This window comes from Xyrauchen texanus, chromosome 26 (assembly GCF_025860055.1).
Source record: "Xyrauchen texanus isolate HMW12.3.18 chromosome 26, RBS_HiC_50CHRs, whole genome shotgun sequence".
Taxonomy (NCBI): domain Eukaryota; kingdom Metazoa; phylum Chordata; class Actinopteri; order Cypriniformes; family Catostomidae; genus Xyrauchen; species Xyrauchen texanus.
Genome location: NC_068301.1, coordinates 30768020 through 30794522, shown reverse-complemented (window position 1 = coordinate 30794522; position 26503 = coordinate 30768020). Strand labels below are relative to the sequence as shown.

General features: G+C 37.6%; 2 protein-coding genes across 4 annotated transcripts; one reads left to right on the top strand and one right to left on the bottom strand.

The window, feature by feature from the left end:
* Positions 1–1757: 1757 nt before the first annotated feature.
* Positions 1758–20575, top strand: gon4la (gon-4 like a). The gene is made up of 29 exons (XM_052092981.1): positions 1758–1794; positions 2135–2337; positions 3453–3524; positions 3841–4049; positions 4217–4291; positions 4395–4445; positions 4911–4955; positions 5064–5162; positions 5300–5413; positions 7305–7469; positions 7676–7886; positions 7984–8085; positions 8190–8230; positions 8317–8426; positions 8537–8735; positions 10923–11009; positions 11120–11288; positions 11531–11660; positions 12562–12709; positions 13259–13375; positions 13660–15135; positions 15941–15977; positions 16280–16398; positions 16640–16837; positions 17510–17653; positions 17758–18018; positions 18187–18368; positions 19720–19822; positions 20003–20575. Exons 2-29 carry the CDS (start codon positions 2154–2156, stop codon positions 20108–20110), a joined length of 4956 nt encoding a protein of 1651 aa, XP_051948941.1. The 5' UTR covers positions 1758–1794; positions 2135–2153; the 3' UTR covers positions 20111–20575.
* Positions 20576–21936: 1361 nt separating this feature from the next.
* LOC127620219 (uncharacterized) lies at positions 21937–23429 on the bottom strand. Of its 3 annotated transcripts, none has more exons than XM_052093364.1 (4): positions 23369–23429; positions 23128–23271; positions 22560–22895; positions 21937–22449 (listed from the first exon to the last, which is right to left on the bottom strand). In XM_052093364.1, the coding sequence occupies exons 3-4, from the start codon at positions 22876–22878 to the stop codon at positions 22115–22117; spliced, it is 654 nt and encodes a 217-aa protein (XP_051949324.1). In that variant the 5' UTR covers positions 22879–22895; positions 23128–23271; positions 23369–23429; the 3' UTR covers positions 21937–22114. The 3 variants fall into 3 exon arrangements, with proteins under 3 accessions (XP_051949324.1, XP_051949326.1, XP_051949327.1); XM_052093366.1 differs by having other exon boundaries at positions 22560–22616; positions 22680–22895; positions 23128–23417; XM_052093367.1 differs by having other exon boundaries at positions 22560–22593; positions 22720–22895; positions 23128–23417.
* Positions 23430–26503: the final 3074 nt, after the last annotated feature.

Sequence of the window (26503 nt, the reverse complement as noted above, 5' to 3'; positions counted from 1 at the left end):
TGGCCACCATGTACCCATCCTCTGATGGCTACTTCCAGCAGGATAATGCACCATGTCACAAAGCTTGAATCATTTCAAATTGGTTTCTTGAACATGACAATGAGTTCACTGTACTAAAATGGCCCCCACAGTCACCAGATCTCAACCCAATAGAGCATCTTTGGGATGTGGTGGAACAGGAGCTCGTGCCCTGGATGTGCATCCCACAAATCTCCATCAACAGCAAGATGCTATCCTATCAATATGGGCCAACATTTCTAAAGAATGCTTTCAGCACCTTGTTGAATCAATGCCACGTAGAATTAAGGCAGTTCTGAAGGCGAAAGGGGGTCAAACACAGTATTAGTATGGTGTTCCTAATAATCCTTTAGGTGAGTGTGTATATATATACTTTTTTTTTATTAAACTTATCTTCTAGTTTTTGTTATTATTATCTCTGTCTTGTTGCTGTTTTGTATTGATGTGCACTGGAAGGTCCTGTCACCAATACAAATTCCTTGTATGTGTAAGCATACTTGGCAATAAAGCTGATTCTGATATAGAGAGAGGCTCTGTATCCTCCACCAGGATACTTTTTATTTGTGGGCAGCTGTGGCTCAGGTGGAAGAGCGGGTCGGACACTAATCAAAGGGTTGGCGGTTCGATTCACATGCGACTCCACATGCTGAAGACACTGGACCCAATGTTGCTCCCAATGGCAGGCTAGCGCCTTGCATGGCAGCTGGTGTATGAATGGGTGAATTAAGGTGCTATATAAGTGCAGACCATTTACCATTCATTGTGGTACCCTTGCATGCTCCATCATAGCCATCATCAGGCTTGCTTCAATTGCTACCATGCCAAGGCTTGCAACATGGTAGGCTGAAGACACGCTGGAGGTGCTTGCTGTTCCAGCATTTTCTGCTGTTCAAGACTCTTAACAGCCATCGCTTGTGCTGACATCATTGGTTTTCCTTCACCTCATCCAGTGAGAAAGGAACAAAGTGGGAATGGCTGGCAACATAGGCTGTCAGCACAACTCTCAGCTCTGCAGGTGTATCCTGTTGAACTAAATGAGCATGATTATTTGTAGTTTTTTTTTTTTTTACTCAAATGATTGTTTATTTTTCCCTCAATGTGATTGTGTCTTTATAAAATACTTTCTCTTTGACATGGTTTACTGTAGCCCTTTTTACACTCTTCGCTGTATGCACAATAAATATGTAAATTAAATTTCTGCCTCACTCCACACATTCAATGTTTCAAACTTTCAAAAATGTCATACACATATATAAAAGCAATGTTATGATATGTCATAAATTTTTGTATCAGTCTATGATTTTAAATTATTATAGTGTGCTTTAAGATGGTAAGCCGTTACACACACACGTATTGTAATTGCTAAATATTTTCTTTCGTGCAACATTTTTCCCTAACGGTTTCCAGTGACCGCACGTTATTACTGCCATACCGTATGGGAACACTACCGTTAGAAGAATGTTTGATGTTTTTTATATTATTGTTATATATTTTTATCTTCACATAGCAAAAAGAATATAAAAATACACTCAGTTTGAGTAAAAATAATAAAAGTGCTTGTATTTGAAGAAAAACAATCGTCTCATATGACCTGTATGCAAATGAGAAAACAACGGAGCTTGTGTGAAACACTTTTATAAAATTAAGCTAAAGGTCGAAAAAATAAAGTTAAAGTTAGCTCAAATTAATAAAAAATGTAACTTTTATTATGACACTCACTACTCGTTGAGTAACCGGAAGTGACGCACTATTGTTGTGCATTTCATATGTTGGCGGGTGTGTATAAAGAATTGAAATTATTCTTTATGTTTTCATAGGAACCCTTTCGAACGATTAAATATGACATGCGGAATACTCTATTGACATGACAGTATTTATTCCAGTAATGTTGCAGTCTCAGTAAATACGATTATTTCAGTGTGCACTGTTGTCTCTTTCACCCGCAAAGACAGCAAGAAAGCGGATACTTAAAAAAAAAAATGCGTTATTTTTGTATCTATATAAATTATAGTTTAACTTTTAACTAAGTTTTTCCCCCGGCCAGTGGGGTTGATAAGGCAGAAGACGTGCACGTGTCACTATTTTTCATCTGTATTGATCATGTTTTTGACGACAGGTTTGAATGGCAGTGTGAGATGGATCAAACCCGCAAACGGAGAATAACGAACAGGAAAACTGGCCTCCCTCAGGGTAAAGTGAAGAGGGTTGAAGAGCCAGAGGATGTCAAAGCTGCAGACAGCAGAGATGATTCAGAAACTACAGTATCACACAGACGCTTCACTAAGATCAGAGTATCCAGCCCACAGTCAGACACTGCTGGTAAGATTCAGCAAAACAGTGACCTATGCTGCCCACAATTCTGTCTAGATAAGACTAGCACTGTTTCAGACACCACCTATGTGCATTTTCATTTAGAAATAAATCAGAAGCTGCCAAATGAACCAGTATGTTTTTTGTTTTGGTTGAGAGTATTTTTTTTGTTTTGTTATAACAACTTTCATTAATGACATCAAACATTATCTGAATATATTAAATGCATATACAAAAAAATCCAAGGCACTATTTCTGGCCATAAAAATTAGGCCTTTATTTTGATTGGCTCGTCACTTTGGCAATACCAAAAGTTTCAAATCATTACCTGCACACTGATGCATTTTGACTACTATGACAATATGCTTAATAGATCATTTGCTATGTACATATTAGATCACGTAGTTAGAAATGTTTTTTAAATTTTGATTCATATATTTTAGGCCTATTTATATTTGAGTGTCCTGCCATGAACAATTACATACCGAAAAGTACCATATTATTATTTCAAGCACCTTGGAGAACAGTGTAACTATCATGGTTTATTAGAGATAGACGATTAATCGTGCCCATAGTTTTTATTTTGTTTTAGTTTTTTTTAATGGCAGACGCTAATTGTTTTATCCAGTTTAATGGCACAGACGTTTAAAGGTAACTCTATGGCCCCCTTGAGTACTGAGATTTTGTTTCCGTCATGGTAACACAAGAACACATGTTAAGCATGTTCAGCTGGACGGCACGTTGGCAAAGCAACCAAGCGATCGCATCTGCATTCACATCTGCATTCACATACATTCGTTGAGTATTTTTCTGCCTTAAGAAGTTTTTTCCACCACCTTCGATATCGGTATCTGCAAAATCCACTATCAGTCGAACTCTATGGTACATGATTGTTATTTATTCAGTACTATAATCTATTTATTCAGTACTATAATCTATATATTCAAGTATCAATGTATTTGCATATGCTACCATCACTGTACAATGATACTGTCAAATTTCCCTGACCTTTTTGTAAAAAAAAGTATTTATAACCAACTCATATTATTTGTCAAAGACTTATAATTATCGTCAAATTGTAATTGTAAAATTATAGTCTGAAACATTTGTATAAACGTTACCAGGCCGAGAACAGCATACTGAATGTTCCAAGACATCGGAAGATGATGTTGAGAAGGCATTGGTCATCACATTTGGTGAGTTCTTAAAAGATTTCCGATATATTGACCTGGTCAATTAATTGGTTGTTGTTCTGTTCTTCTTATCAGGATCGGCCAGTAAACTGGCCGATTTACAGAAGTCTGAACTTTGTTTTCTGTTTTCCAATAGTTTTAAATTAAAGGGATTGTTCTCCCAAAAGTCTAATTAAAGTCCAGAATTTTCATTTTTGGCTGAACTATTCCTTTAATATTGAGTAAACATTTTGTTTATTTTTTCATGTAATTGAAAATAGACACAATGAATACTACACAGAGCAGTAGCTCTCAGCAAAACACTGTTACTCTCTTTCAGATAAAGAGCAGGGTGGCACTCGACTGGTGGGCAGAAGGAAAATGACGAGGAGGAAGAGGGATACATGTGATGAGGAAGACAGTCAGCAAGAGGAAGGTGACGATGAAATCCACCCGGAGTTGGAGATAGACCGAGAGCTGGACAGAGAACTGGAGAATAAATCTCGACAACATAATCTGACCTCAGCGAATGTTCGAAGTATCATTCATGTGAGTGTGGACTGCTTTCAACTACTTCTTCCACCTTTTATACAAATGTATTTGACCTCTTTCTACAAGACGCTTAGTACCAATATTTCCTCAGAGATATGAGGCTTTTCACAATGATTTTTCTTTGCTCAATATCATTGTTGTTGTATTGCTCTTTCGGTCTGCAGGAAGTCATTACCAATGAGCATGTTGTGGCCATGATGAAAGCTGCCATCAATGAAACTGAACCTATTCCTGTGTTTGTGAGTATCATCATCCTGTTATCATCTGTTCTGTTCTGATAGATAGTGATTGACAGCTGTTTGCTCACACCTCTCTCTCTCTCTCTCTCTCTCTCTCTCTCAGGAGCCCAAGATGACTCGCTCTAAACTGAAAGAGGTTGTGGAGAAAGGAGTTGTAAGTTTGTTACTTTGATGTGAAATGTGCATTGAATTCCTTAATTTACAGTGTATCTAATTTACATAAACAGTTTGTTACAGTTTATTAAATGAATGGACTTAAGGATGTCACAAAACCTGTCAAGAACATGTCAGGGTCATATTACTCCCCAAAATCAAAAGATATATAAGAAAATAAGAAATTACGTTTTGCCTTTATTTTTATTTTATTTATAATTTTTTTTATAATTTTCAAATACTGCAATGTAAAAAAGATATTATATTTAAATTGTAAAGTATTTAAACATCATGATAGTATTTTTGTACTGCCTTTAATATATGCTGATTTTAATATAATAAAATGTGACTCATTTTACTGAAAGTCACCTCTTAGTTGTTGGCTATTTACTAAGTTTAGCTCTTGCATGCACAAATTGTTGCTTAAGGAGTGATTCATACAGTAATCAATAACATTATTTTGAAGGTCATTCCTGCTTGGAACATTTCACCAATTAAGAAGCAGACTGAGGTAAAGGTAACATCTAAAGTAAAAGCATATAAGCTGTGAAGCAGTATTTATGAGAAATTGCCCAGAATTTGTGGAATGTATTATTAAATGTTTGGTATGCATTTACAGAAGGGAACCCAGTTTGTGGATATTCCTTTAGAAGAGGAAGACTCCTCTGATGAAGAGTATCGACCTGATGAAGAGGAGGAGGATGAAACTGCAGAGGAGGTTGTAGAGAATAGTTCTTCACAAGTTTTTGCATACTTGTATAATTGTTTTTAGAAAATATTATATGTGTTTAGAAAAAAATCGGTTGAATATTTGTTAGGCTTTGTAGAGACTATTATCATGTGTGTGTTTTGTAGACTTTTCTGGAAAGTGACTTGGAGAGCACATCATCTTCTCCACGAGGCAGTCGAGTAAATCTACACAGATCACACTCAGAGTATGAGGAGGATATGACTGGCAACTCCAGACTGGTAAAACTCCTGTAGATATTTATATTAGGGCTGTCAATTGATTCAAATTTGTAATCAAATTAATTACATGGTATGCTGATTCATTAATTACATAAATACATTTTGCATTTGATACATTCTCAAATAACAATAATTGAATGTAATGATGTAATAATTATAAATGGTTCTCTTTAAATATTTTAAAATAATTTATATATATATATGTGTATGTGTGTGTGTGTGTGTGTGTGTGTGTGTGTGTATATGTGGAGATATATAAATAAAATAAAATAACATATTCAGATAAAATGCATTACATTCTTGTAGCAGAAGTTTTAATCATGGATAAGACAATACAAAAAGCTGCTTTAGAATACAATGTATTGTTTATTACCATATTATTGATCATATGACAATCATTGGCATAATGTTCACAGCAATCCAAGTGAATTTGTCAATCAGTTGGAGATTTATTATGTGGGCTTGTTTAAGGACCTGTCAATGAACAGCTGAGTCAGTCATGCTTGTGTTGCGTCTTGGATGCGTTGCATCATAAACATAAAATTTTTAGGTCACAGTGTCTAGTTAAATATAGTTTAATACTTAGAACACATCTTGAGATCCCTTAGTTCAGATTTGCACTCCATCAAGTGTTTGGAATGCAAGAACGTAACGCATGTCTGTGTTGTTCTGCTGCTCAAGGGTTTTTTCTTCACTGTATAAACTGCGCATTGCCACGCAGATGAAGTTTCGCTTACTGCCCTCTGGAGTAAATACAAGCTTGCATTTCTCAGGAATCTTCCATATTACGGCCCGGGGGCATTGCAATTAATGGCGTTATTTTTTTTAACGTGTTATGTTTTGTCAAATTAATCGCGCCGAATTAACGCGTTAAATCGACAGCCCTAATATATATATTATAAAAATTATAATTCAGAATTAATATGAACTACATTATTGTGGCAGAGGAATAGCATTGAAAAGGCTATACAAAAAGTGGCCTTAGAATGCAATATAGTGTTTATTTCCATATTAATCATAAGCCAGTCACTGGCCTAAATTTCACAGCAATCCGTTTTGCAATTGAATTTGTTAATCAGTCCAAGACTTATTATAAGGTCTTTTCTAAGGGCACTTTAATGTACACCTGCGTCAAACGGACACATTTAGACCATCTCACTTTGGTTGTGTTGCGTTATAAACTTTATGTTTGTCAAGTTAATCGTAGTTTGAAACTTCGATAAACACATCTTGTGTGGATGCTGCAGAGAATAGTGTGTGCCTCCACACGCACTAGGTCTCCGCAGTAACGTGCTCAACAAGCCACGTGATAAATGCGGTCTCAGACGTCAACTGAGATGTGTCCTCCTCCACTCGGATTGAGGCAAGTCACTAAACCACCACAAGGACTTATAGCGCATTGGGAATTGGGCTTTCCAAATTGGGGAGAAAAGGGGAGAAAAACACGTCTTGAGATTCCTGCCTTCCGATTTGCACTCCATCAAGCTGTGTTTGTACACAAGGCATGTTTTTATCTAGTGTTGTCTGCTATTGTCAAGTGTGGTTTGTTCTGTATAGCTGCGTGTTGCCTATACAGCTGGAGATTTGCTTACTGCCCCCTGGAGAAATCAAGCTTGATTTGCTCCGATGGGGGAAATATTCATAATTACGCTCCGAAGACATGATTAATTACATAAATTTTTAACGGCTTGTTTTTAATAGAATTAATCACACTGATTAATGCTTCAAATCGACAGCCCTAATTTAGTATAACTGAACTAAATAACTGAAAAGGGTGATATTTTTCAGTCAGAGTAACCAAAAAGCCTGAAACTTAGATAAACTAATTAACACATAAACACAAACTAATTACTAGACATAAACATATCTAATGTACTTGTTATTTCAACAGAGCCTCCGCAGATCCAGGCACTTAACAGTGGGCGTTGCTCCAATGGGGCCTCCACCACCACCACCAGCCCCCTCAAGGGCCCCACCAGATTGCAGCTTCTTAGAGAAACTCCATGCTGTGGATGAGGAGCTGGCCATCAGTACTGACTTCATAGAGCCATATCAGGTGCATCTTAACTCACTCTTGCAGTTTATATTATTTTAAGCAACTCATTTTTTATTAATAAAGGTAAGATAACACAAAAACGATTTGAGAATACATATACAAGTATACGTTTATAGAGTACATTTGGTATTACTGGGATTTAATGTAGATAAATGTTGTACATAGATTTAATTTTTCTTTAAATTGTATCTCTCTTTGGCATCTAGAGTCTTACTAGCACTAACGCAGATGAGAGCCTCATATCATTACGAACACGATCCAAGCGTCCGCTGAGAGACGTCCCTCTAGGCCGTCTGGAGGCGGAGTTACGTGCTCCTGACTTCACCCCAGACATGTATGAGTTTGGCTCCGGCCTCGAGGATCGAGTATGGACGCATTGGCTGCAAGGCCTCATGACTTCAGATATGGAGAATGAAGGTATAGACTGGGTCTCAAATATATTTAACAGTGTCGTCAAATCATGTACTTTCTACATGTTTCTTGAATACGCTTTCGCATTCTTACTCCCTGCCAGAGGAGGGTGATGATGAAGATGACCCCGAGTATAACTTTCTGGCTGACATTGATGAACCTGATGTGGAGGACTACAGAAATGACAAGGCAGTGCGCATCACCAGTGAGTTCATTTTACAGCACAAGATACAATTCTGTGTGCCTCAGTACAGTGTGCCTCTCTCCTATACTTTTTGATATTAATTGTTTTTCTTCCTTGTTCTTCAGAGAAGGAAGTGAATGACTTGATGGATGAAATTTTTGATGCAGTAAGTCTTTAGACTTATATCAGGCTACATTCTGACTTTGTTACCTCTTAAAACATGTGTCTATAGTTTTCCTCTGTCACCGGTAGTTTCAGGATGAGATAGGGGGTCAGGATGAAGAATGCCACGAGGAAGAGGAGGAAAAAGAGGAAGAAGAGAGTCCTCCACAGGAGCCACCTGCCATTCTGGAAAATATTCAGTAAGACCATCCATAAAATTTAAAAAGCACATGACAGAACCTTCATCTCATATACACAGATGACACAATATTAGCATACACTTTTTTAGTCAAATGTTTCCTGTGTGTAGATATGAGGACCCACTGGCAGATGTGATGAAACAGCGCTATCGTACAGTTCGCGAGCAGCTGGCAGCTCTGAGGAAACGTAAGGCTCTGCTGGAGAGTAAAGGAGTACACCTGCCCTACCGTCAGTGCCCCACAAGTTCCTTAACTCCCATGATACTTAGTGCAGCTCAGAAACTCCAGCTACAGCAGCAGATCCAGCAGGTCAGACTCCACCCACTGCTTTCATCAGATGCCGTCGGCAGTAACACTAAAAGCATCAATGCTTTATTAATCATTTGGTCAATGTAGAGCAGAACAAGTGGCAACAAAGAAATTTAATGTGACCTAGAGTAAATGAGATATTTACTTATTATAATGTTTGTTTATTACATGTTTATTAAAATGTTTGTGTTGCTGTCATTACATTTTGGAACTGACACAAGTGGGAACTACCACTTCTGTTAATCGGCCAAATGAACACTAAACCGAATTAACAATAGAGTTTTTTTCCCAGTTTTTCAGCCATTTTGGTTCTGGAAGTATTTCTCCCATTCATTTTAGTCAAGTCAAGTCGTGAAACAAACCAGCCAGCTCCGAGGAGAATCACAACATTACAAACTTTGACAGAAAGACAAAGGTACAGCATTGTGTACTTGCTGTCTTTCACGAGGGCACAAACTGCAATCCCATGAAGCATTGCGAATGATGTAATCGCATTAAAAATTATGGAAAAATATAAAACCATTAATTTAATTCATTAATAATGAATTGATTCGAAGTATGGAAAAAAATATATTTAAGTGTGTATTGCAAAATATTCCAATATATATTCAAACATGTATATTAGTAGTATGAGAGTGTAGTTGAGACTCTTAATTCACAGTGCGTCCTGGCAGTTGGAGTTCCCTGCAGAGCTCTTTTGCGATGGTTTGTTTACGGTGATTCTCTGATTGGTGGATCTTTCTCTGCTGGATCATGGGTAGTGTAGTTCTTCACCAGGAAATCAGCTATTAAATGTTTAGTCTGTTAATGTTTCTTAATTGTGATTGAGGCATTTACCATTTATACAGCATAAACAGCATAATTATTTTACATAAAAAATTTCACTTTTTCAAAGTATAACCACAAGACATAAAGGATATGTTTGTAAACATGATTTTAGTATTATAAAATCACTTGCAAACCTTTTCTGTGTAAAGTTATAGCCAATTTTACTTCGTTACCATGACTATGCAATCTCATCAAACCCTAAAACCATAAAATGACTGTGAAAAATGAAGATTTAAACAACTTTTCAGCTCAAATAATACACAAGTTATTATTTATAAGAATTAACGCAAGTGCTTTTATAAAAATATAAGCTTCACGTTTCTGTTTAAACCCTCCAAAAATCGTTCACATTAGACTCCCACTTAGACTTTGAAACGTTTCATTTTACTTGAATTGGTGATATTTTAGTGCATTTCTAATTTCATACTGAGGAAGACTTTGTTTGGAAAATTTGAATAAAGCATCATATTTGGGCCTGGGTAGCTCAGCGAGGATTGATGCTGACTACCACCCCTGGGGTCGTGAGTTCAAATCCAGGGTGTGCTGAGTGACTCCAGCCAGGTCTCCTAAGCAACCAAATTGTCCCGGTTGATAGGGTGGGTAGAGTCACATGAGGTAACCTCCTCATGGTCACTATAACGTGTGGTTCACACTCTTGGTGGGGTGCGTGAATGCCACGCTGTGTCTCCACAGTAACGCGCGCAACAAGCCATGTGATAAGATGGGTGGATTGACTGTCTCAGACGTGTAGGCAACTGAGATTCGTCCTTCACCACCTGGATTGAGGCAAGTTTCTACGCCACCACGAGGTCTTGGAGCACATTGGGAATTGAGCATTCCAATTTAGGGAGAAAATAAAAATTGTTACTATATACAATGTAACAATATGATTATTTTTATTTATTTTTTTATTTATTTCCTAAAATGGAAATAAATGCATTTTAATAGGAAAATTAAGTGTATTCAGAGTGAAATTTCAGGACTTTCAAAATCTGTGATTAATCGTGATTAACTAAGAAAAAAAATGTGATTATTGATTGACATTATTATTAAATAATTCAGAAATTGGCTTAAATATAAACATATACCATCGATTAACAACTTCAGAGCACACGGTAGGTCTGTCTTCAAATGTTTGTAAGTTATCGTTAATAATCAATCCCTCTATGGAAAAATTTTATGGGATTTTTACTTCCGTTACCAGACTGTTCCGCTCTGTGATGTAATTGCTTATTTGTGTCTATTCCACCAATATTTTATTTAGTAAAAAATGTCACCCCATTCTAGAAGCCCCTGGTCTCCGCATTGCATTTTTACTGTTGTTGTGTTCAAAAATGTTTTGTTTTCTTCTTCCTGCAGCATGTGCAGCTCCTCACACAGGTGAACATGTTGTGCAGTTCTGTCAATGGTCTGGAGACAGAGGCTTCAACAAGCAAACAGTTCTTGGTACGATATAACACATATTGCATCGAGAAATGCATCCGAATGTAATTTTGTACATGCAATGTTAATGTAAACTTTCCCTCTCTCTCTCTCTCTCTCTCATTCTCTTTTAGTTGGAGCTTCAGATGTTTGCTCAGCGTGGGGAGCAATCCCATGGTCCAGTACAGCCTGGCTTCATCAGCATCTTCAGTGTCTCTAATCTTCAGGGTGCAATTTCTCTATTGGAGGAACTAGAACAGTCACCCAGACAAGACCCTTCTGATCCTAGTCCATGCTTCCCTGGTAGTTTATCTAAGGCTCCAAACTTCACATGCATTCACTTATTCTCTTTTATTAAAAACAAGCCAGATGCATTTAATTTCAGTTTGAGTTACACTACAGATCAAGAGTTTCTGCTATATACACACTATCTGGTTGATTTTGAAATTGGAAAACAAGTATGCACTGCTGCACACTGAAGTTATTTATGATTTATTCAATTCTGTTGATCTTTCTTCTTTTTGTTTGCATTATATAATGTGTAGGATCTAAGTTTCCAGCTCATCTGACATGGTTGATGGCGACTCGGCCAGTGTTTCTCTACCTAGAGCTTCTTCCTGTAGTCCCACTGCGCCTCACTAGATTCAAAGGACCATTCACATCAGCAGAGAACTGGTACTGTACTCATACCACAACCTTATTTATTATACCTTATTCATTTAGTTAACCCTTTAAGCTCGGATTGGCCCACCAAGAATACAAATAATTTTCAAAATATTTGAGTCTTGAGAAACACAACATAGGTGTCATATAAAAGCTAAGAAGTTCTACTTTACAATGCATGTAGGCATTATGACATAAACGCCTACATTAAGGCATAAATCTGCAGACAAATCAGAAGTGTTTTGTTTTAATAATTATTTTGCACTGTACATATTACTGTAATCTGTAAAAACATCAAACTCATTTAAATAGCCATGTGTCATATGTCGTTGGAAAGCAGAGTAGAATACAACCTGAGGTGAAAGTCATCCAAATGTGGGAGGAGAGAGGATTGTTCGCTGTAATTACATATGTCTACCAGGAGATGGCACCAAGCACATAACACAGACTCAGTGATAGTGTACAATTATTATGTTTTATTTGTTTGGAGAGGCTTTAGGAGACTGTGGGATGTTTTTGGACACTAGGTTGAATTATTTTTTAATGCGATAACTTTTGATTTGCATTGTCGTATCAACACAAAATTTTACTCCGTTACAAGTAACATGAATAGAAAAAACATTTTCAGATTTACCTTATTTTCAAACTGTTATTTACACCCTGTGTTTACACTTCAAGGTTTTTTTTTTTTTTCATCAGTTTCTTAGGCTGAGAGTCTCATAATTTAACATAATCTATATCATTAAACCTTTGGATAAATTCTCATTAAAATTATACCAAACCGTTTACCCTGTTTGATTGTTAGAAGCTACAGGAAATCTTTAAAATCACCTTCAGAGCTTAAAGGGTTAATTGAACATGAACTTTGAAATCTCTACATCAAGGTGATTTTTCTCTGTCGTTCCTCCTTCAGTCTTGTGGTTCTGGGTCATAAGCACTTGAGAAGCACCCTACACCCACTGCAGATGACATGTCGCTATCTGCTTGCTGCTAGGAGCTTTGTCCGTTTAAAATCACACATCCAGGATGCATGTCAAAAGCCCTTTCCAAGTGTTATCAAGGTGTGACATCACACAACAAGCAAACACGCTTCCGGGTTCTTCAGGCAAGCAGCTTCAAGTTATGCTTGTAGGCAGTGCTGTGGTTGTAATGATCTATAAAGCATTGCATAACGTGGATTATAGTGAAGAAATGTACATAAGTGTTTATTAAACCAGCCCCAAAACCATTTTAACTTGATTCAGTTGAAATGTGACATATACAATTAAAAATACCCACCTAATGCGTTTTTATTTCTCAGATTTATTACTTGACCACACAAGTGATAATATTTGGCATCGATCAGCCTTAATAACTGCTGTTTTTGATTGTCTAATGGAAATCTCAAGATGCCCAAATCTCTTGCAAAAACAGGGTGTTTCTACACTACACATGGCACTTTTTGGTCAATTTGTATGACATTCTAATATAAAATAGCTGTTTTTCACATTGCCTAAAAAACCCAGAAGTGGCACTAAGCATTTGTTTGTAAACATTGCATCCCTATGTGCAAGTAAGTATATTTGTTTGAGCTGAGATGTACCCCTGTTATATTTTTTCACATGTTTCAGACATACTTTATGGCAGGAAAATGTCCCCCCATGCCTTTGGCCTGTAAAAGAGTTAGTCCTTGTGAGCAGCGTCCACCAGTGGAGAGAGAAAAAAGCCTTATGCCTGATTGGCTCAAGGTAATAATTGTCTTCTTGTCTTCTGCAATTACTAAAGTTTCTCTTGCTTGACAAGCAAATAAATGAACTCTAAACTCACCAATGTTTATTACCAAAGTAATAACCACCTAGCAACAGCCTAATAACCACCCAGAACACCCTAGCAACCACATAACAACTGCATAGCAACCGTAATGTCATGGTGCTGAGGCAGGCACACACTTTTCTTTTTTTTTTTTTTTTTTTTTTTTATATTGTAAGGATATAATTGATATGTAACATTTAACCATTTCAATCTCCCACAGAAAAACCTTAAGCTCATTAATGAGCATGTAAGAAACTATAACCAGCCATCTGGCATCTTTCAATTCCAAACTACCACTTCTGCTGAAAGTACTACGCCAACAGAGGAGGCCAATGAGCCTCCAGGTCTCCACTGTAGCGTCCCTCCAGGCACCCGTTACCCTCCTCGCCTTCCTGAAGACCTGTCTCAGGCACTTAAACTACTAGCTTCCTCCAAAAAGAAAAAAGTCAAGCCATCTGAATCCAGCAGGCCTTCAAAACCTCCCCTGTCAGCTAAGGAACTAGAGGAAGTCCTCAGTCAGTTGCCAGCCATCTTACCAAAGGCTTCTACAGTCGCATGTCCATCGCTTTCCCACACTCCTCATCTCTCACAGGGTTCAAGCTCACAATTTCAGACCGTTCCACTGAGGCCAGAACTTAATCCTTGCTCATCTGCAAATGGAGCCATTCATTGTCCCATAGAGAGACCAATAATAGCCCCAAAGGTTCCTCTAATGGGACAAAGCCATGGTGGAGTTGTTGTAACATTACCAACTGCTCCAGTCACCACTGAATTGAACTCTTTAAGGATTGTACCTGTGAAAAATGCTGTAGAAATGCCAATTGGCATCTCTGGTGCTGCAAATGTAGCTCAAATAGTTGCAACCCAAGGGAAAGTCCTCATCACTTTACCTACAGCTGCTACAAATGCACAACAGTTGAGTTCCCCTTCTTCAGGGCACACAACTGTAAATCAAACTGGACCATTGGTCACCTCTAATGTGGCAACAGCAGTTCCAGCAGGATCAAGTCAAGGTGGACTTATCATTAGTCTACCTCCCACACCCATTATGAAGACTTCCCCAGCCAGCGTCCCGTTGGCTAAAAATCAAACAAGTCAGCGCTACGGCACCCTCTTTAAACTTATACCGAGAGACTCTCCTAAACAAACATCTGGATCTCAAAAACCTCTTAATCGGTTTCTTCTGCTACCTCCAGGCTATGTTGTTGCAAGGAACAACCATGGCCATCAGATAGTTGAACCTGTTGTAGATCAAAACTTTAAACAAGTTTCGGCTCAAGAGAAAACAGAGGGGAAACAGAACAGGAATGAGAAAACTTCAGACAACCACACTGATGAGCTACAAGGAGGTCTATTAGAGATGTCCTCCATTCAAGGGACAATGTCCTCCATTGGTTGCTTGCAAGAAATTACAGAGGAGAAAGAACTCCATAGCCATGATGATGGGATTGTTGAGATTGAGGAGGAAGAGGAGGGTGGTGAGAGAGACTTCAGAGAGCTGTTCCTCATGCTCTCTGAATCCTCTGGGAGCCCAGTAGGCAGCATAGAAGAGGAGGACAGAGATATGGAGGTGGTTTTGGAGGGGAAACTAGAGAAGCAGAAAGCAAAAGAAAAGAAGGGCAGTAGTAGACGGAACATGGAGGAGGAAATAGGTGGAGACAGTGTTTCAGAAGTCGGGCCTGTGCCAGGGCTTCTGGTGAGCTTGTTTTTATGTTCTTTGTGATGTAATTTTGTGAATTCATAATCAGAATCCTTAAACTTATACAAAGGGACTCCTAAACCAATAATTTTGTGAATTAAGAATCAGAATATGTTTGCAATAGCTCTTGGGTAAACTAGTGAACATATTAAAATCACACTGTCGTATTTTCAGGCTATGGTCAGTTATATTATGTAGGCTGATTTTTACTGAAAGGTTTAAATGTGTTTTTGGTGGTTGTGATTGGGGGTGACTAGGAAATGTTCACATAAAACCTGGACTAATTACAAATTTTGACTTTCAAAAATAAACCTTCCCTGAGAAATAATAATTTGAGTAAGAAGTGTGACAACTAGCCCTGGTCTCCCCTATTATACAAACTTAAGTTCCTGTTCATACCCTTTTAATTTTATACTGAAACATATTTCAGATATTTTTCTCATTTTAAATACAAAGGAAACCATGGTAAAGTTGTCACGTTTAGCAATATTCTACATGCGTCATATTCCATGTCTTCTTTATGGTGGAAAAACAGAATTAAATGGATGGAAACCATTCTTGTCTTCCACCATAGCTCTCCTTAAGCATCTCTCATGCACTTATGAATGCACAAAAGAGAGTCATGGTGAAAGTCAAGATTTCCACTGAAAATAACTTTGTTTGTTTCTCACCAAAACATCGTAAGGCTTCAGAAGCCTTGGAATATATTGCATGGACAACTTTAAAGTAAGTCACTATCAATGATTGTATGGAAACCAGTTATCACAATATACATACAAAAATCTCCTTTTGTGTTCTGCAGAGGAAAGTAAGTCATACGGGTTTGGAACGACATGAGGGTGAGTTAATAATGACATATTTTTCATTTTTGGGTAAACTAACCCTTTAATGCAGAAAACATCTGTGAAGGGTTTTTTGCATTACTGTATTGAGAATTTGTGGGTGAAATTTGCTTAATTTTCATGAAAATAGTACAAAATCTTAATGGTTTTAAAATAGGCTTTCATTTCTTTACTTTTCATGTTTTGTCATTTTTTTAAATGGGCTTTGCATGTCTTTAGGAGATTGTATCTCCCTATTATACCCTCTTGTTTAGTCTAGCTGAAATCTCTTTATCACAAGAAATACATTGAATTCACAGGTGCCTTCACTCGGGAGATGGATGTGGAGAGAGCTTTTGTCCTTTACAATGACACACTCGATGATGATCCTCACAGGGATGCTAAAGATGTTGCATTTGCCCAAGCTTACCTGGAGAAGGCAAGAAATATTAATTCAGCCTTTTTGGATTTTAAAAGATTAATGTGCACACTTTTTCAGCTTCTGTGATGTCCTTATTCAGTCTGAAATGTCCCAAAACTGTTCATTAAAAGGTTGACTTCAAGCCCATTTGTCAGTGCACAACAAATTTCTATTTAATCAAGTTACTATGATTTATTTTTATTTCACTCTTTACAACTATTCATAACATTAAAAGTCCACACTGTCTTTCTGTCTCCAGGTGCATGAGGTGTTGCAGGCAGTACCAGGGAAGTTGAAAGAGTTCTTGGGCGTTCTGTCTGAGTTTGAGAGAGATCCGGAGAGTCGCACCTCACTGGAGCTTTTGAGAAGACTTAAACCAATGTTGGCTGACTGGCCTGAACTGCTTCGAGACTTTTCTGCCTTCTTGCATCCAGACCAAGCCAGAGAGTGTGGCCTGGTGAGAATTAACACTATTCTCATATATAGCCAAATATGGTGCACAAGCATAGAGGTAGATTTTCATGCCTAGTATAGGGTAGGGTCTAGTTAACACTCGCCAAGCACCAAATGCAAGTGAGAATTGATTTTGACAACTACACAAAACAAAGTGACTGGCCAGTTATGGTTCAAAATGCAGAGTGTCTCTCGCTGACGTAAGTGACAGGAGATTTAGTTTCACACAGTAAAGAAATGCCAGCTGTCTCGTGTTCTGACTGGAGAAACTAACTATGCTGTTCAGCTCAGTTCAGTAACACTCACACAGTTCAAGACAGCATCGTTGCAGTCTAGTTGGATGTTTATCTGTTATCCGTTTGGCGAAGTTATTTACCTGCTATAATGCTTGGATGTTTTCTGGTAGGATTGTTGAAGCTTCTATTGCTTGTCATGCTTTTATGAATCGAGCATTACTCGTGTGTTAACCGATCATGATGAGAGAATTTCTCATCTCTTTTTGTCCTTACAACGCAAGTGAATGGGTGCCAACTATCCCTTTATATTCATGGAAAAGTCTGTAGTGAATATGCAATTGACTAGTTTTCATCTGCAGTAAAAATATCTCTTGTGTAGAGTAAAACTTGCTCAGTCCTCATCTAAGGAACTGATACAATGCTATTTTTTATATCTTTAGCTGGCAGAGCAGCAGGCATTTGAACGAAGCAAACGGTTTCTAAGGCAGCTGGAACGCACTTTTGGAGAACAATCAGCCCTTTACACAAAGGTTGTGCACGTTCTGCAAGGGGCTCCATCATGGGATCTTGCTTGCTCCAGAGAGGTAATCAAAAAGGGGCCTTTATTATCTGTTTAGTGCAGGTCATGTTTTTTTATTGTGGCATGAAAGCATCTCTTCTGTTTATCTTTTTCTTTTTCTTTTTTTAGATGAAAGCTCAAATATCATCGCTTTTCTGTGATCACACTGACAGGCTGGAGGAATTCTGGGTATTTTTTAAGCAGCTTTACCCTCAAGTGCAGTTGGACTCTGAACAGAATGAGAACGATGCAGATCATTTGTCCAGTTTGGAAACTATTCAGGGCTTGAAGGGGAGCCAGCCATCTCACCCAATCAGAACTCTCTCACCAGAGAGGAAAGTAGAGCCCCACAAAACTGCTATTAAACATAGGAGAATGAGAGACAAGAAGGTACCATTAAACTCTTCTTAAGCATATGTCCTACTAGTTCTGTTTGCATATGTACTCTGAAGATCTCAGAAATATACCATATGAATTGTGTTTTTATCCACAATTTATTTCAGATTCATTTTTTCAGTTTAATTTGCCTTTATCTCACATGATTTAATCCTCTCTCAGAAGACAAAAGTAAAAAAGCACAATGCAAGAAGTAATGTGGCCACAGAGTTGGACAGTGAGGTAGATGAAGGTTCTTCTTCAGTGGATAATCAGCCGTCTTCATTTAAAGGCATGGAAAATTCAGTCTGTGCAAAGAATATATTACACTCTCCAAATGGGAAAAAAGTCATCCTCTGGACAAGGTTAGATACACTGCACTACACCTTTTTGTGTCCTCCTGTGCGTTTTTTTTTATATTTACCCATGTAATGAATGCTGTTTTACAGATTTATGTCTGTCTCTGCTGGGTTTTTTTTCCTCTTTTTTTTTTTTTTATTACAAATTTGACACTTTTTTTGTGTGTGTCCATCTTGCACAGTTTTTTAATCTTTGTTTATTGTACATATTTTACACAGTTTTGTTTTTTATTTTAAACAAAGTGCAGTTTTATGTCCGTCTGTGCTGTTTTTAAAAAAAAACTTTTTTACACATTTTATAATTATTATTTTTTTACTCAGAATGCAGTTGTGTCCGTCTGTGCTGTTGTTTACTATTTTTATTTTATTTTTTTTACACATTTTTTTGATTTTATTACACCGAATGCAGTTGTGTCCGTCTGTGCTGTTGTTTACTATTTTTATTTTATTTTTTTTACACATTTTTTTGATTTTATTACACCGAATGCAGTTGTGTCCGTCTGTGCTGTTGTTTACTATTTTTTTTTTTTTTACACAGAATACAGTTTTGTGTCTGTCTGTGCTGTTTTGTTTTACTTTTTTTATTTATTTACACATTTTACAGTTTTATTTTACACCGTGCTTTTTTGTGTGTTTTATTTTTTACACACTCCGTCTGCACTGTTTGTGACTCGGCATCTAGCTTTTGTTAATACAAGAATGAGTTCGGTCTATATGGCCCCTTATGCAGTATTCTAACAGAGATGGAACTTCATAACTGACTGATTTGGAATGCAGTAGCATGCATAGGCAGTAACTCAGTGCAAAACACAGGAGACTAGACTCGCAATTCATTTAAGTTGAAGTTTGGTATTAAAGTATTTCTAATCAGCCAGTTTGGCACAAAGCAGGGCACCTTTGTGGAATTGGTCCCAGTAAGCATTAATATACATATCACACACATACTGGGTAAAGTAGTATATTTTTCATTATATTTAACTATTTTATTGATAGTTTTTGGTTGAATTATGTTTACATTTATCAGCATTTCTTTTGCTTCACCCGCCATCATGTTTTGTTTTCTGTTTTTTTCATGAAAGATATTATTTGGCTAAAACGTCGTGTCTTCGGAGGCAGCATAATTAAGTTGCCTACCTTTTGGAGCAGACTTGGCGTAGAAATACTGCGTGCATATGTAGATCACTAAGTTTTGGAACAGAGCTTTGGTCTGACACTACACAACACTTCATTTGTTGATATTTTTTTATTTTGTTGATATTGATATAGATTTTAAAATGTCTAAAATTGTTTACATTGAGATGCATATTCATGATTTTTATTCAGTGTTTTTCTGTGTTTTGTTTGTGTGATGAAAAAGGGAGGCAGACCGTGTAATACTGACAACCTGTCGACAGAGAGGTGCCAAGACGGCCACTTTTCGTGCCATTGCAGCCCAGCTTGGCAACAAAACCACCAACGAGGTGTGAGCACTCTCGATTCACATGCACAGGCTTTAAATACACAGTTTGAAATGTTGAAGTGTGCAATAACCTTGGGTTAGATGATCATTTAATTTATCCTAAATTCAATTAACTAAAATTGCAGTTACATCAGTGTGTTTTAATTGCAGTTGGAAAACAAACAAAAAATTTTCTTCACAGGTTTTGGAACGCTTTCAAGACCTTATTAAGTTGTTCCACAAATCCAGCAAGTTGCCTCACACAAGCCAATTGGACATGGAAGACCAGTCCAGTACAACAGAAACTTAACCAGACAGAAAATATGATTGTGTGGAACAATAAGACTTGTGAAAGTAAACGAGTGCAGGCTGGACCTGCCTCATGAATAGGAGATAGAAAGATGGACACCACTGTAAAAGTTTTTGCATGAAGTACTTGAACAAAGGAAATACCATGTAGTATTATGAAATCTGTGATCCCTGGGTCGAAGTATATTTATATGAAAGAATACGAAAATTGAATTGAGCCGTTTCAGACTCTCTCATGATCTCAGAGGTGAGGACAGATTTGCAATTTGGCATTTAAACATTTGCACTTTCGGTGACATCTGACATAAGGGGACAGTTTGCTTATTGTAAAAATACTATTTTTGTTGTAACAAAGAAACCTATGTGGTTTCGTAATTTAAAATGTTTTGTGTACTACTAATTTTTCATGTAGTTCTTATGTAAATAATTTATACGGTATGGTCATATCCCTTTGTATGTAAAGGAATGTCACAAATAAATTATTTTACTGTTTACTACGACTAATTTTATCTTTTCGTTCTGACAGTAGTAGCGCTGTGCGTGTATCTCTCAAGAGAAACACACGGCGGGATGTGCTTTGATTGACAGAGTAATCCACCAATGACCGCTTTACATCTCCTTACTTGTGAAATTACTAACCAATCATCTTCGGTGACGCGCTGTTATCGTTCTGCCCCACACATGCACACATATCGGTGTGAGATTTGTGGAGCATTTTTAATTCAATGTTTCTACATTCAGGACATTTTCTACTCATGTTTTTAGGGATCATTTACAGTTGTATGCGTGTTGAGTACGTCAGTGCTTGGAAGCAAAGATGTGCTCGAGCTAGAAACGCTGACTTCGATTATCTCGCGCCAGAGCAAGAGACTCTGCTGGTGTTTTATGCACCATGGTGAGAGAATAAGAATGGATTTACACACACATATATATCTGTGCCATTAAGAACATTTTGTATGAAGTAGAGATTGCTAAAACATGTGACCAACTGGGCGGCAACGTCATCAGAACGCAAAGAATTATGGGTATGTTTGGCCAGTTTACATGGGCTGGCATCGCATAGCAGGCTAGTGTTCTGGCATGAAAATAATAAAAAGCGTGAAAAACAGAATATAAACCTACAAAATGCAGCGGTCTAAAGAAAACATTGTCGGACCACACCGCCTAAAACTAAATCCTAATGCAAAAACGAGGTATGACGAGAAAATAAAGGGAATCAAAGTGACTGTGACTGGTCAGGGGATGTCAACCTGTTGCCCAACTTTCAGCACCCATATATATACAACTATATGATATTAAATGTTAGTGCATACACACGAAGTTTTCAGTAACTTCAAGTCGCTGCAGCAGGCCCAGGTCTTGTTTACAGATGGATGGGTCCAGGACATGGAGATTGTAAAAGTGGGGCAGAAAACTCGTTCGTTCAACGGTATGCTAATGTTTTAAGCACCACACTCCTCGCGCGATCGAACAGTGGAAACATAAAAACATACTCCATCATTTTGTTCATAGGACATCATTCAAACTGCAAAGTGTTTACTTATATGTGTGTCCAGCCAGAGAAGAGTTATGGCAATGCGATGCTTGCACATGTCTGTGACTTATCACCCACAACCTACCTCATACATTTCCAGTTGTCTTTTATATGGACTCTTTATAAATGTCTTCATCTAAATGTATTTACATGTTAAATATGTAAAGAAACTGAAATTAAGTTGGTTGTTACTACTATTTAAGTTATGTAATTGTGTTTGCAACAAAATAACACTGATTTTGCACAATTCTTCCTTAATACAGATAAAGGAGGCAGAATTTCATTCAGTCTTTGTGTATTTTATTTACAGAAATGGCTAAAAATCATTACATGTGAGAAGTGACATTACAAAATCTTTTGAAAAAAACATATTTACATATTAGATGTGAGCATGGTGCTTAATTCTAACATGACGGCTTCACAACAATACTTGGACACATATTGGTCAAAGCACAGCACACAACCACAATTTTATCCAGCAGTTTTATCCTCCCCCTCACAAGGCACCACAAATCCCAGGCGTATTGTGTCATTTAATATGTTAAACTTAGAGCGCATACACCCTATCACTCGCTCCATGTGGATCCTGACACGAGCTAACTTCCTGGTCTGTTCCACATTTTTTGCATTAAGTTGGTGATGGCCCCTGGTGAAGGCAGGTATTTTCAGTGTAGCACCCACAAGGGCAACGCTTTCTTTAATATCAAATCCACGGTCCGCTAACACTAGGTCTCCAGGCGAGAGCTTCTGAAGAAAGCCACAGTTCTCGGTGTTCTGCTTTTTACTGGTTGCAGGTGTAGTGTTGTCTGACAGTAACAATAAAAATACATTGTGTCATATCACAACCTTTATTCCAAATTAATCCAGATTAGATATACACAGGGGGCAACATATATTGTATTCTTTTACTATTTACCTGGGTATAAAGGTGCTGCATTATCCAACTCAGCCTCAGGACCAGTGTGGTCAGTGCCTGGCGATAGAGGTTGATTCATGTGAGCTTCCAACTCAGCCTCAGGACCAGTGTTGTCAGTGCCTGGCGATGGGGGTTGATTCATGTGAGCTTCCAACTCAGCCTCAGGACCAGTGTTGTCAGTGCCTAGCGATGGGGGTTGCTGTTGTTGTGAACTCGTCGCTCTTCTCCTAAACCACTTGAACCGGTCTGTGTTCGTAGCTTTGACCTCAGTATGGCCGAGGTACAGAGAAGGGGCCCAGTCAGGATTACACTCCAACATTTCATAGGCAGGTTAGCCTGCAAACACAGTCACCAAATAAATTGCTATGTAGCCTAGATGTACAACATTTAAAACTGATTAACGTTACGCTTTAGTACATTGGTAACTTCAGCTAATTTTCTAGCCATTTCATGCTAGTTAACAGTTAACATTGGCTTAACGTCAAATCTAATGGTCTGGTTAAATCAAACAAAACACGCTGGTTATTTGCCCACAATAAAACATTTACAGAGAGTAATTGTAACTTACCTTTGTGAAAATGCTTTGAACACACCATCATGTGTGGTGGAGTGTTATCAAAGGTAATCTTGGGCCTCCTTACTGCTGCTATCCATGCCATTCGTCGCCTTTTTGTCACCTCTGAAACATGGCTTGTACTATTATTTTTCCAAGCTGGAAAACGATAAAAGGATTTTCCGTTCTTAAGCTTTATGCCACTTCTATCGTGAGAACGACTATTGCAGTTTATAACACAGCAGGTAGACGGTACCTTGAACACTGCGTTCTTCCCTCCATGCAATCAAGTCTGGCGCCTACTGTTTGTGCCGCGGATTCCCAAAATGCTTTGCGTTCACCACTGGTAATACGTCACGATGACATCACATTAGCAATCTCTATAATAACGTGGAGGAGAATGTTTGCATACGTTTTTAGCTTAATTCAATGTTGCTGTCAATTATGGCATGAGCTGTCCGTGGTAGCTAACTCTAGACTGCAGTTGCAATGCAAACGAATTCAAATTCGTTTTTGTAATATTTGTAAAATTCAATAACCTTTGCTAATTTTTAATAAATATTAATTATTATAATATATAATGCAGCATTTATTGCAAGGTGCACTTGCATAGGTCACACCATAATTTCTACATCACAAGTGTAAAATTCAGTGCCATTGGTATCATTGCTATCCTTTTATTGCAGTATTAAAACAGTTTATTTGTTTGTTTTGTCCCTGTGGTTTATTTCTAAGTGTTTTTTCTTGCCATTGTAAGAAACTTTCCCCAGAGTTTGAAAGTGCTGCTACACGATTGAAAGGAACAGTAACTCTAGCCAAGGTGAATGCTTAAGCTTCATGTGTAATGCTGTGTGTATCTCTCTTAAAGGAACGTTTCGGTTCAAACCATGCTCTTATCAACAGCATCAGTGGCATACATACAATCATTTAGACTCATTCCTCAGTTTCTAAAAACAAACAAAAATTGAATTTGCTGTAATGCACTGATGGTGTAAGTGTATGGGGAAGCAGAAATGTGCTTATATTATTTTTCCATACAAAAATATTTGTTAAATCAGCTGTAAAGTTGTCTAAATCTGCATTTTAGTAAGTGTACTACTGTTCTCAGCTGATAAACGTGTGGTTATGTGCCGTATACAGTGGCAAGAAAAAGCCTTTTTGAATTACCTGCATTTATGTGTAAATTTGTCTTAAAATATGGTTTGATCTTCATCTAAATTTAAATAATGAACAAAAACAATCTGTTTGAACTAATATCACTCAAAGTATTGTATTGTTCTTGTACATATTGAATACATAATTTAAACATTCACAGTGTAGGTTGGACCCCAGTGTAACCCCATAGGCTAATGAGAGTCAGGAGTTGGCAAACCTGGCATCCAATTAATGAAACAAGATTGGAGGTGTGGGATAGAGATACTTTTACTTATAAAAATGCACTAAATATTTTGAGTTTGCGATTCACCTGAAGCATGTGCTGATGTGGACCATGTCTTGCATAAAATAAATCTCAGAAGACCTACACTGGTGGGCAAATGTTTGGAATAATGTACAGATTTTGCTCTAATTTTCTCAAGAAATTGGTACTTTTATTCACTACAAACTGATCACAATGTATAATGATGATGTTAATTACATGAAAAATTATGAAAAAAAGAGATTTCAACCAAAAATCCTCCACGTGCAGCAATGACAGCTTTGCAGATTCTTGTTATTCTAGCTGTCAGTTTGTCCAGATATTCAGATGACATTTCACCCCACACTTCCTGAAGCACTTGCCATAGATGTGTCTGTCTTGTCGGGCACTTCTCACAGCACATTACAGACTAGCTGATCCCACTAAAGCTCAATGGGGTTAAGATCCATAACACTCTTTTCCAATGATGTGTTGTACAATGTTTGTTTCTTTGCCCACTCTAACTTTCCTTTTTGTTTTTCTGTTTCAAAAGTGGCTTTTTTTTGTTGTTGCAATTCTTCCCATAAGGCCTGCTGCACCCCTGAGTCTTCTCTTTACTGTTGTACATGAAACTGGTGTTGAGCAGGTAGAATTCAATGAAGCTGTCAGCTGAGGACATGTGAGGCGTCTATTTCTCAAACTAGAGTCTCTGATGTACTTATCCTCTTGTTTAGTTGTACATCTGGCCTTCCACATCTCTTTCTGTCCTTGTTAGAGCCAGTTGTCCTTTGTCTTTGAAGACTGTAGTGTACATCTTTGTTTGAAATCTTCAGTTTTTTGACAGTTTCATGAATTGTATATCCTTCATTCCTCAAAACAACGATTGACTGACGAGTTTCTAGAGAAAGCTGCATCAGTCTATTGCATACTGTGGCAACTCAAAAACAAACACAATGTTAAGCTTCATTTAATGAAACAAATAACATTCAACTGTGTTTAAGTGATTTTCTAGTACCAAATTAGCAATTTAGCATGATTAATCAAGGATAAGGTGTTGGAGAGATGGCTGCTGGAAATAGGGCCTGTCTAGAGTTGATCAAAAATGAAATTTTTCAAATAGTGATGTTGCTGTTTCTTACATCAGTAATGGCCTGACTATACTTTGTGATCAGATGAATGTCACTTTGGAGAATTAAAGTACCAATTTCCTTCCGTTACAGCAAAATCTGTACATTATTAAAAAATGTGGCTGCCAGTGTACATACAATAATTGCTTTGCATAAAGCTGGAAATAGTTACAAAGTTATCTCGAAGAGCTTAGATATTCCTCTGTCCACAGTTAGAACTGTGTATAATTGGAAACGATTTAGTCCTGTGGCTACTAGAAGTGGCCGTCCAGCCAAGATGACTAAAAGGGCACACTGCAGAATGCTCAATGAGGTTTAAAAAACAAAAAGACCCGTGGAGTGACAGCGTAAGACACTGGAAGTGGTTAACATATCCGTTCATGAGTCTACCATACAGAAAACATTAAACAGGCATTGTGTCCATGGCAGGACACCATAAAGGGAGCCACTACTTTCCAACAAAAACATTGGTGCACGCCTGAGGTTTTCCAAAGACCACCTTGACACTCCACAACGCTACCTGGAAAATGTTTTGTGGACTGATGAAACTAAGGTTTCATTGTTTGGGAAGAACATCCACTACATATGGCATAAATAGGGCACTGCATACCAACATGAAAACATCATCCCAATGGTGAATCCCTATAATTGACACAGAAAACCGGTTGTATCCTTGCGTGATCGTATGTGGTTACGACACAAGATTAGTTAATAATTCTTTCATACTGCTCTCATGTTGACACTTATAATGTTTGAGCACACAAATACTTCGGGCAATACTTTTGCATTACTTTAACACTTTCAATTCTTTTTTTTTTTTTTTTTACAAACAGAGGGACGAGTGGATGGTTTAAGGATGAATTCCATT